This window comes from Mus musculus, chromosome 19, assembly GCF_000001635.26.
Source record: "Mus musculus strain C57BL/6J chromosome 19, GRCm38.p6 C57BL/6J".
In the NCBI taxonomy this organism is placed as follows: Eukaryota; Metazoa; Chordata; class Mammalia; order Rodentia; family Muridae; genus Mus; species Mus musculus.
Window position 1 is genome coordinate 11,454,847 of NC_000085.6, and position 12,621 is coordinate 11,467,467.

Sequence of the window (12,621 nt, forward strand, 5' to 3'; positions counted from 1 at the left end):
CTCAACTCTTTCAAATTGAGAACAGCATATTTAAACCCGATTCAGTATTTCCTTATTCACATTTCAATATCCACATGCCATTCGTATGAGATAGGTGGACCACTTCTTTAATATGTCACTTAAGATATATTGTGACAGCATGTAGTCAAGTACTCCCTAGGAGTTAAACATTGACACAACTGATTTCCTGGAAAGCTCATTGCTAATCAATCATAGGGTTAGTTGGAAAGTGTGATATGGCTTGCTGACCTGTTTCACTGCTCATAAAATGTTTACAAGTATATTCTCAAACCAAGGCTAACTGTCTTGCTATTGTTAACTTGGGGAATTGAGATCTGCTTCTCTAGCTAGGAAGGGATCACAAAACTCTGAAGCCCATGAAAGAATGAATGAAACACGGGCGTTGTTGGCAAAGGCGAGGGGAGAAAGCTAGCAGGTGATTAACAGCATCTGGCTAAACAAATCTCAATAAACGCTTAAGAGAATAGGAAAACTATAGGTGAGTTTTGTTTCTATTTTAAATAAAATAACTAATTAAAGTTTGAATAATAATTTTGAAAGTTAAAAAGCTTTCCTCTATAAATAAAACTTGGAGATAATTTGCTTTTTACAGTTCAGAGTGTCAATAAAGTATAGAAATCAAACATTTTGTTACCTATATGTTATATGAACTTACAAGAAGAAAAGACAATGCATAACCTTGGTGATTTGTACTTTACAGCTTAGAGTCTTATTCAAGTGTTGCAAGGTTTCCATTTATTGATGATCTGGAGAATGAGAAAATTGAGTTATGTGGTAGACTTGGTACTTTAATTTTCTCTTCTTATTTTACAACAGGTGTTTAAGATTTAAAGAATGCCACAGACTGTCATATATTTAAAAGTTGCATGACACTTTGTATATCAATAGTTACCAATGGCAATAATGATGATGATAATTCCACCAATAATACCAGTAATAGCTTACATTGCACTTTAATCTGGCACATTACTAAATGCTTTTGTATGTAATGTTCCACCTCAGCCAATCACTGCAACTTCTGAAATTTCCCTTTATCGTCCCTGTACAAATGAAAAAATAAAATGAGACTAAGGGAGGTTAATTTTCTCAAGATGTATTCAGTCCATGAACAAGATCTCAGAATCTCATTTATCTCCTCACTGTCGATGACTGCTTCAATCTTTATTTCCTACTCATTACCATCTTGGATAACAACTCCCATAGTTCATGATGGAGGATCCACTTCAAGGTTTCAGGCCAGCAAGGGGAGCAATGGACAGACATGCAATTCCCCAGCCTCTCATCTATATCTTGATTTTAGTTTCAATGATATGGTCCTACTGACACTCCATTAACTTTTAAATCTTATAAACTAAAATTTGGAAATCACATCCAGACATTTGTATATTAGCTGACTAGTCTAAAGAGGTCAATTCAATCAAACTGACAGCAGTCATTTCGATTAAAATGAAAATAATGGCCAAATTGGCAGACTCAAATGAGCTACATATTTGAGTCATCATCTAAAATATAATTTAATTTCTTGCCATTATTTTATTTACAGTTTCCAATATTCATTGTCAACAAGGATAATTTCTTTTCTGTTTTTGTCAGGGTAACGTCTTTAGTTTGGTATCACGTTGGCAAAATCTCATTATAAGGATTGGAGAGCTTTAGCCTTCGTTGCTCTTAACATTTTTGATAAGATAAGGGTTGAATGCGTTTTTTAAAAACATTAATAAGAAGTACATGAAAGGACATGATAATTCAAAATTTTAAAAGTCCTCAATTTGTTTTGGACTGAGCACAGGTCCCCTAATGGAGGAGCTAGAGAAAGGACTCAAGGAGTTGAAGGAGTTTACAGCCCAATAGGAGGAACAACAATATGACCTAACCAGCAACCCCAGTGCTCCCAGGGACTAAAAGTACACATGGAGGGACCCATGGCTCCACCTGCATATGTAGCAGAGGATGGCCTTGTCAGACATCAATGGGAAGAAAGGCCTGTATTCCATGCCCCAGTGTAGGTGAATACCAGGGCCAGGAAGCAGGAGTGGTTGGGTAGGTGAGCAAGAGGAATAGAAATGGGATAGGGGGTTTTCAGAGGGGAAACCAGGAAAGGGAAAAACATTTGAAATGTAAATAAAGAAAATATCTAATAAAAATTTAAAAAATGCTTCTCATCATGCTAAAACCAAAAAATGAAACAAAAAACAAAACAAAAAAACAAAAGGATTGGAGAGCTTTAGCCTATATTGCTCTTAACATTTTTGATAAGATGAGAGTTAAATAAGTTTTTAAAAAACATTAGTAAGTATGTGAAAAGACCTGATAATTTAAAATTTTAAAAAGTCTTCCGTTTGTTTTTAAGTCTATGAAATATAATCTCAAAATGTCCTACATATTAAATAAATGTCTCGAGAGTAAGAAACTGCAGATAGCTTTGTCAGTGTAAATAGAAATATGATCACCCCAGTCATAGTTCTTTAAGGGGGAAAAGAACAGCTAAGAGGGACCATGGCTTATTCCTCTATACTGAAGCATAAAGAAAATACTATCAAAAAATGGAGACACGGTTGATGGCTCCTTCCTGTATCCCTTCACTCAGGAAGCTTAAACAGGAGAGTCACTCCAAGCACAAGCCCAGCCTGGTTTATATAGCAAGGTCCAAGCCAACCAGAACAACATAACAAGACCTTATGTCAAACATCCAAAATAAACACATGGAATAATCTATTAACAAAACCTTGCTGGTTCTTCCATAACTCATTTTACTTTTCCTCTGCTCTCCTAGGGATGGGGAAGGTGGGTGACATAGAAAACTGCTGCCTTTCAGAAAGCCGGCCACTTTACTAAACTCAGTTGATTTACAAGTATAAGAGTTAGTATGCTATGAGTTATAACAACTATTTAAGGATGTTTAACCTGGATATTTCCCCTCATGACCAGTTCATTGTCTCCGGATCCCTGTCCATTGCAGCAGGAGTGACACCTACAAAATGCCTGGTATGTAATTTGGTATGTTTTGCTATGGAAAAGGAGTAATTTCATCAACTATGCATATATCTGCTAAGATATAAAGGGGTTAATTCTATTTTCCTAAAATCACAGCTATGGGCTTTAGAGGCACCTGACTTTCAAAAGTGTAGCTGAGCTACTGATTCATAACAAGTCTCATCATGTCTGACAGGATATAATGTCAAGGCAGTTGCTGGAAGGATCTTGGTGCTGGTACAGTGAATTAGGGGAAGAAATGTCGGGCCTGGTGTAGACAGATGTGCCTTGAAGCTTTAGATCCAGCCCATAATACTGGCGCCCAAATATTTTAGTGATAAAAATAAAAAAAATTGACTGACATATTAAAATAACTTCTATAGATGTATCCAAAGTAATAGTTTGAAAAAAGTTTTTATAGAGTCCAGACAGTCAGAGGGTAAGAGCACTTGTTCTTACAGAGGACACAGATTTTTTTTCTATGCACCCGCATGGTGGCTCACAGCCATACATAACTACAGTTCCATGGGATCCCTAGCCCTCATCAGGTTTATGTGGTTACCAGGGCCATGCACATGCTGCATGTACATATAGGCAGATAAATCATTTGTAAACCTAAAATAATGAAAGGCTTAAAAAGACATTTACAGTGATATGTCCATCATAAAGCTGATAAGGGTAATAGCCAGGAGTTCAACAATTATTTCATTCTCTAAAAGCTCCATTTGAATTTCACTTCCTGCAACAGGTAAACATCAACTTGTGTAGCACTATCAAGATGACCTTTCTACACCTGGGCTAAATCCTGTCTGCCTCCTTAGCATCTTTGACCAACTCTGGCCTCTAAAGTGTAGCTCATGTTCTAGATACCGGAGACTTTCAGTTTGCTGGGTTGTTTGACTTCTCACGATAAAGTTTACTTAACTGAACCATGAGAAAAGATTGCGGAGCTATATCTGCAGCATAGGAGGAAATATGCAAGAGGGACGCCGCCATCAGCATTTCCACAAGAACAGTTAGGAATAGTGTGATGGAAAATGACAGACAGGCTCTCCAGGTAATGTGTCAAAGACTGAAAATTTTACCATCAAGTTAGAAGAGCATCCTGTGCCCTTGAGAATCATCTGGAAGATTTAGTCTTAGGAATAACAGTTATTATGTTTTTATTTTGGCAAGGGATTAGCAGTAAATCTACTATAAAGAAAGATACAAGACTCTAGTTTGGATAAGAAGAGAATGAAATGCTGTTCTTTAAATATTGGTGGAGCTATAAAAAGGTTATCATTGATAACTGATCCCCATTCCGTTCCAGATCGTTGCCAGTCTAACTCTGAACACTATCACCTCTGTGTTGGCTGCAACTGCAAGCATAATGGGTGTAGTCAGTGTGGCTGTGGGTTCACAGTTTCCGTTTCGGTATAATTATACAATCACCAAGGTATGTATTCACTCTGCTGGTGGGGTGCCATGGAGGAGGCAAGGGCTCACTGACTCTTGCAAAAGCAACAGTCAACATTCTGATCACAAAATCAAAAGTGTGGGTGGTACATAAGGGGGCTTCCCTCCTCTAAGGAAAAGGGAATTGGCACAATGGGAGGAAGGATTTGTAAGGTTGGGGCTGGGAAAAGAGGAAGGAGGGGGCTGTGATTAGGATGTAAAGTTAATAAAAAATAAATTATTGGGAAAAAAGAGAATAGGAAAATAAATCAATTTGCTATGCACAAGTGATAGCAAAGTAGGACAATATTTGAGATCAGATGAAACTTCATTATTTCCCTTCTGTCTGTAACTAAGTCCAAAGAAAACCACTAATGTGGCTACTTCTCTGCCATAAGGACCCACATGTCATGTCTGATCTTCAGTTGGTGCCCAAGAGAGATCCAAAATAAAACCAAAATCCTAATGCTGGGAGGTGCCAACCCTCTTGGGAGAAAAGATAAATTGTATAGCTTATAATCCTTGCAAACAGTTTTAAAGGTGTAAGCTATTTGTAAAGAAGAGCAGATAAAGTGTATTCTACCTCGAATGACCAGAACAAGCCACAAGGAATTGCCAATGATCAGCCAAAGTGATCAAGAAATATGATAGTTCTTACAGCTTATAAAAATGCACTATAAACACACATATATATCTGCTACTTATGTTGAAAAATCTACCTTTGCTTTGTTTTGCTTTGATGATGTTTTCAGTATGTGTGATTGATATTGCTAGAGATTGGAGTCTTACTATGGAGCCAAGGTTACACTTGGGTTAAAAATCCACCCTCTCTTCTCAATGTTGGGATTATAGTCATGAGTCACCAAGCCTAAGAATTTACTTGTTTATGTAAATTAAATTATATCTCATGTGAAATTGCTATCTCTCCTACTTTCTGTTCTGCACTTGTGCCTGCCACAAGGCCTGAATCCAGAGGCTAAGGGATTTTTTGAAGCAGGAGCCAGGATGAAAACAACCAATGCAAATATTCTCACAATCCACTGAATCAGTGTCTCTCATGTGCCAAGCTCCTGATTAATGGATTAATTCACAGGAGAGGGACCATATCTGATCACTGAGATCATTCAAACCTGCCAATTCTAGGCACCAGTTCAAGGCAGGAGAATTCAGAAGTAATGTGTCACCTCTCTTCTATTTTGATCCTGTGGCTTGGTGAAGATACAGACAAAGCCAAATGCATTGAATAGTAAGGAGTGTGGTTTCAACCCTCCAATGATTTACTAGTGTTTTGACAATCACTACCAAAATAGTGTGCCATCCACATAGACTTTATTACAGGATGACAGATTTTCAAAATGAGTTTCAATTGCATAATCAACTGTTGTCAAGGTTTTTGTCTTCCCGGTAAGCTTTACAGCAAAGTAACTTTCTCAGCTTTTGTGTTTCCACCTTCTGTCCACATTCCTTGGCTCATCATTCTGCCCTCTATTTTCTAGGCAAACACTGAAGCATACTCAGTCTCTTAGACTAGGATTCTTCAGGATCTTATTTCTACATGTAGAGATGACATAAAAACTTGGACAGCCTGGTCAGGCGAGGGCATTCTGCATATAAATAAGCTGCCTCTGTTCTCACTATAAACCAGGCTAACCCCATCCTTGAGTTGGGACTATCCTAGAAGACTATCCTCTTCAAATATGAAATGATATTGTTTTCCCCATGTGAAACATCTAGTATAGAGCACATCAGTCTTGGAGTTAGGGGTCTCTGATAATTTTTATTAGTTAAAAAATAAGTGAGAATATTAGTAACATTCAGGAGACAATGAAATAGTCTTAGGTTTGGGCTGTATCAAAAGCTAAACTTCCAAATCCCTGGTCAGGGCCTTCATCTTTTAGCATGGTAGTCAAAGGGAGGAGGGCATATTTCAAACATGTACTATCCATTCTTCATATTCCTTGGTATGAATCTGTTTTTAGGGTTTGGATGTTTTGATGTTAATTTTCAATATGCTAGAATTCTGCCTTGCTGTGTCCGTCTCTGCATTTGGATGTGAAGCTTCCTGTTGTAACTCCCGTGAGGTGAGTAGCAGTTCTTCTTCGGTGATGCTTAGTAGGTCTCTATCATTCTGTAGTCAGTCACACAAATCTACCAGCTTACATGGACGCATCTTTGTCTCTTACCTTCTTCAATCAAGACCATTGCCAGCCTAGCCTTGTTCCCTGCTCAGTCTTAAGAGGCCATGTGATCAGAAAAAGTGAGGTTCCCTCTGGGTTGCCTAGATTCATTAATAATAGAGTTTAAAGTCAGACTAGGAGGGAAGCTCAAAGGCACTTTTAGGACAGTTTGAGGGAGGGAAACCAAAACAACCAAAACAAAACAGGACAGACAAACTGAAAATCTCTTTATCCTCCAGACAGAGGGAAAATGAGAGAAAGACCTCAAAATCCCAGAAAGTCTGGGAAAATATATTTAGGAGTGCTAAGCCACCCCTCTGAGTTCAGAGGTCACCCAGTTCCAGATCCTTGTGTTATAGATCAATGCCCTATACCAGAAACTCATGTTAGAAATAGAGAGAGTTTATCAAGAAAAGAAAGCATTCCTAAAAATGGAAGTGGACTAGTGAGCTGTAGAAAGAGCCTGAAGAGCATCCAGCCACAGAATGAAGCACATTTTATAGGACCATTAGAGACTTGGCATCTTTGTATCTGATCGTCTCACTGCCGGACAACCTCACTCAGTATGTTGTCTTCTGTAGATGAAGCCCAGGTGAAGAAGAGCTTAGAGCCTTCTTTTGGGTACTGGTGTCTTTCACATTGTATGTGGCCAACTTGCATATAGTGTGTTTTTATCAAATCCAGCCCCATTCACTTGACTGTAATTATTCCTTTCTAGTCCCTATTCTCCTGTCTAAATTTTGTTCAAAATGTTTATTGGGCTTTTGTTTCTCAGAAACTTTCAGTTTATGTACACCTAGCCATTGTTTTAACCCAAGGGCTGCTGCAGATGCTCTTGGACAAGAAGAAGAATGAAGAAGTTTATATAAGGAGAATAAAGTCACAAACGTAGAAGGTGAAAAATAATCAGGAAGTAGACCACGAATACAGTATGCCGCATAAGCTACTTCAAAGCTTGTATACGAAGATAGTGTAACCCAGCATCTTCTCCCTAGAGCTGAGAAATGCTGTTCCTGCTGTCCTCTAGTGTGTTAACCAACAAAAGCAATGAGCTAGGTGCATGTGTTGCTTAAGTATGTCCATCTTCTTCATTCTACTGCTGGCCCTTGCCCCTTAATAGTGAAGGTCAGAATATATTTCCATGTGTCATGATGCATCTGCCATTCTGGGCCACTGTCATGTGTGCAGCACTTCATTCAAGGCCACCATGTCAAGGTCTACATGTGCAGCTGTCAACAGGAGCAAACTAATTTGGAAGAATTCCACTGTCGTTCTCTGTGACAATTTGGTTCAAGTATACCAGCTACTGAGCTGCCACAGAAAGAGTGTCTTAGGTATGCAACACCTTATGATCCTGAAGTGGCCCAGACACCACTCAGTGCGATGTTTGATTCAACTTAGTAGCCACAGTGTAGACATTAATAAAAGTAACATTATAGGATATGGAAATGGAAGCATATGGACTGAACTGGGTGACTCAATGACATTTTGATTCATTCCACAGGTTCTTGTAGTGCTACCATCAAATCCTGTTGAGACAGTGATGGCACCCCCAATGACACTTCAACCATTGCTACCATCAGAACACCAAGGGACCAATGTTCCAGGAAATGTGTACAAGAACCACCCAGGAGAAATAGTCTAATTTTGATGTGTGTGTGTGTGTATTTCCCTAGGATATTAACACTTCATTGCACTGGCTTTTGAGGTGAATATTAGATTTACTGTAAGTATGTAAGTCAAGCACTTATTAGGTCAACAACACTTCAACATATTATATTCATTGTATGTACAAGGGGCAATGAATTTGCAAAGATGTTTTGAAAGCAAACAGAAAAAAAAAAAAAACAACCAAACAAAAGACCTCTTAGTGAAATGAGGTCTCTTTGCAAAGACTAAAAAACTGGAGTTCACATTTTTGGGGGTGGGGGGGGCTTTTGCTAAATAAGTAGATTTAGATGCTTTTGATCAAGTACAAACTCATAAAGTATGTAAGAAATTACTAATGATAGGAACCAATTTTAATCTCATATGTAACATAGTGTATAATTTAATAGATCTGGTAAAAATTTATAATAAAGAGAAATGCCTGAAATCAGAATACCTGATCCTTAAATACACACACTACATACATTTATATACATGTGTATATTTATATAAATATAGTGTATCACCATATATGTGTGTGTGTATATATATATGTATGTATATATATGTATGTATATATATATACATATATATATATATATACATACATATATATGGTATGTGTATAGTATGCATATAGAGAGTATAGAAGGTATACATATACATATGTGTATATATTAGATATGACCTAAAAAATCACTTATAACTGTGGTTTGGCGCTGTAATCTCCCCTAAGGCTCACATCTTTGAACAGTTGGTCCCAAGTAGTGCCATTATTTTGAAGGCTTGCTGAATCTTTCAGATATGAGGCCTAACTTGTGAAACTAAGTCACTAAAGATTGGCTTTGAAGGTGACACTGCCTTCTAGTTGAATGTTCACATTAACTTTCTAGTTAAAAGCAAAATCCAAAGTGTCTGTTTATTAGGCTAAATTTCCCCAAAAGACATAATTGCCAGTAAATTCTTAGATAAATTGATGATAAGTGTGTGTCAATGTTTATTATTCATTATAGAATAAGTCTAGATCCTGCATTAATTTGGCATAACATGGGTTAAAATATTTGCATATTACCAAGCAGCCATGGTACTTCTGCAGGTATTGCTATGTTCCAGGAGCCAAAAACTTACCAAAACCATAACCTTGCTGCTATTTCTTTACTTATTATCCTAAATTAACTTTTAATATAGTTATGTCAAGACAGTTCTCAGAAAGAAAACATGAAAAACATAACAAATGGGATTGGAGAGATGGCTTAGCAGTTCAGAGCATTTGTTACTCTTGGACAAAAACCTGGTTTCAGTTCCCAGCACCCACTTTGTGGCTCACAGCAATCTTGACTCAGGTTCCAGGTTCCAGGAGATCTAATGCCCTCTTCTGACTTTTGCAGGCACAGGCCCACAAGCTGTGCACATACACACATCATACTAAAAAACAAAACAAAACAAACAAACAAACAAACACACACACACACACATAAAATGAAATAAATACATAAAATACATATAAAAACCATAAAGAATACTATAGAAGACAAAAGTGCAAAGCGACTGGTTCAAGACAAAGACCAATAAGAAAATGATTGATATGAATATGTTTCAAATAAAAAACAAACAAAGAAAGAAACCAAAGCAGACCAAAGAAACAAACAACATTTTCCCTCATTGGAGTTACTTAAATACCCACCCATAGAGTCAGACCAGCCCACAGCAGTGCTTCTTGTTGGCAATGGGTCACACTCACAAAGATTTCAATGATTCTCTCAGTTCTCAGTTTCCTTCCATGCAGCTCTTTCTCTGTTCTTTGTGTGCTGTTGCTTCCTTGTTCTCATCACAGGAAGTGAGTTCTCAGCTAGGGATGGGATGTCCCAGTCAGTTATGAAAGTGCTTATGCTAAGCTCTCAACCCTTTGTTCTCTGAATCTGGTCACAGCACACAGCAGTGGCCAAGCTGTATTCTCAGCTGCATCTTTCCTATTGCCCAATATGTCACAGACATTATGAGCAAGACTGATGGTATTGTGAAATACTGCATTTTTCCCTCTCCATTTGAAGCATTTGGGTTTTTTTTTTTCCTTTTCTCATCGAGAGAATAGAATAGTAGAAAAGTGAGTAGAGGAAAGAGGAAGGGAAGCGTTTTCCCTACAGCTGCAGGGTTGCATTTCCTATAACTGTAATGAATGTATTCAGTGTTCTTATCCTGTCTGTGCTCTTCCAGTGGGCTGGTTTAACTGGGAAATTTCACACACCAGCCAGAGAAGATACATCTCAAAACTATTTCGGAGTAGTTCCAGAATCGACTCTTTGTTTTCTTGTTTTGTTTTGTTTTTTTTTTTTTTTTGTCACAATCTTACAATCTTATACTCTTGCTTTCTGGAAAATCACGATAAACATAAGTGAGCTTTTATTGTATGTATACAACCACCCACAAAAAACCTAAAACAAAAGAAAATGGAGGAAGTACAAAGAATTTAACCAAACTTAGATAATCCAGAAATATTTGGCTCTTAGTTCTTTTTAGCATCCTCAATAGCTATACATGTACATGGTACACAGCCACCATATCTAACTCCTCACCTGTGTGTGTGCGTGTGTATTTGTGATATATATATATATATATGGCACATAATTTTCTATGCACAGATATTTCCACCCTCAATAATAATGGATTTTTCAAAGACATAAAGCTTTATGAAAAGACACATATCATCTGATTCATGAGTACATTCACTATCTCAGCTGTTACTCAATGGTGTTTAATAATTTGTGAGTAGCAGGTAATAAATCATTCAGTCTAGATAGATGGAGAGGCAAAATCAGGGACACTATGGTATTTCTTTTAGTAAGACACATGTGATGAATGAAGAATAAACTGAAGACTTGAACTGGAAGGTTGTCGATGGGAATGACAAGAAATGGTTGTGTATAACACATGTAGGTAAATATCTACCAAAAATTGGTAGAGATTGCCATGTATGCCTAGAATCTCAGCACAAGGCCAGCCTCTGTTACATAGTGAGTTAAAGGCTAGCCTGGGCTACAGGAGATCCTACATCAAAGAACCAAAGGAGAAATTGGTTCAAACTGTTAACATCTGAAGGGATAGTTATATAAACAGCAGTTTGACTGATATATTGAGTGCTTGATTCTTTAATAAAACTACATGAATAACATTGTGGGGGAGGGAAGCAGTAATGTAGAAGTCTGGATGGTGGAAGAGTAGTAGAGACAACTTAAAACTCAGTTTTAGACTTTTGTTCTGAGATGGGTATAAGAGTGATCATTAAATGAAGAGGGTTAAGACACCAGGAGAATTATTTTACGATAGAACTAAGGCAGTCAAGCTCCACATGCCTACACTTAGAAGGGGAAAGTAAGGATCAAAGTAGAAAGCCTAACAATTAGTCAGAAGAGCATATTACATCAGGCAGCAGAAGCCGATAGTGGAGAAAAGTTAAACAAGGAGAAAATAATTAACCACGTTGGCTTGGGAAAGAGAAGAGAAAATGGCAAGTCTAAATGAATGCAAACTCTTAAAGGGATTTTCCCAGAGGGTGTGGGCTGAGGACCAGAACATTTGCAAAAATGTTGAGAGATTAAAATAGAAGATCCCGATGACTAATCTTAGTTTATTATTGTAGTTAGACTTTTATCTTTAGGTTACAGAGCAGAGCTCAGACTCTGGAGACCACCAAGAATGTAACAGCAGAATGGAAATAAGGTCCGACTGGGGAAAGCAGCTTTTTACTCAGGCTGCAGATGTCCCGTTTTCAAATAAAGCTCAAAAGCCCTAGGTTTGGGAGAAGAGGAGAGATGGATCCTGAGAATGGATGGTCAGGGATGGTATGGGAGAACTTGGCAAAACCGCACTCTTCTGTCCAGTGTATAGGATCTGTGACAGTATTCTTACATGCATTGTCTCATGTACCCTATTAAATGTCTTTACACAAACTTCAAATTGTGAGAGCATGAAATGAAGAATAGACTGGTGAGGGGATGTCAGGTTGACAGATTCAACTAATTTATTAGGAAATTCTCCTGCAGACAAAAGTGGGTGTCCTGTCCTCAAGAGGCTACACTTCACCATGGTCAAAGCTCAGGAGAGCAGCTGCACCTCACTAATTCACTAGGTTCTATGACAGTGATGAGGGCACAGGGCACAATGTGAAGGGAACAGTGACAGTAGGCATCCTTGAAAGAAGACACACCAGATTTTTTTTATTATTTATTCACTTTACCTCCTTCTCACTGCTCCCCTCCCACAACCCTTCTTCCATTTTCCCTCCCTCTCTCCTCTAAGTGAGTAGGGCCCCTTTGGTTGTCTTCCAACCTTGGCTCTTTAAATCTCTGTGAGGATTCTTCACCCACTG

General features: G+C 37.9%; 1 protein-coding gene across 3 annotated transcripts in view; it reads left to right on the forward strand.

Moving 5' to 3' along the window:
* Ms4a4b (membrane-spanning 4-domains, subfamily A, member 4B) overlaps nucleotides 1-8,703 on the forward strand; it is a 19,992-nt gene extending 11,289 nt beyond the window's left edge. For all 3 annotated transcript variants that reach the window (NM_021718.2, XM_030251019.1, XM_030251018.1), the window contains exons 4-7: nucleotides 2,950-3,006; nucleotides 4,307-4,432; nucleotides 6,411-6,512; nucleotides 8,113-8,703. In NM_021718.2, the coding sequence (NP_068364.1) occupies nucleotides 2,950-3,006; nucleotides 4,307-4,432; nucleotides 6,411-6,512; nucleotides 8,113-8,253 (426 nt within the window). In that variant the 3' untranslated portion in view covers nucleotides 8,254-8,703. The remainder of the gene's footprint in view (nucleotides 1-2,949; nucleotides 3,007-4,306; nucleotides 4,433-6,410; nucleotides 6,513-8,112) is intronic.
* Nucleotides 8,704-12,621: the final 3,918 nt, after the last annotated feature.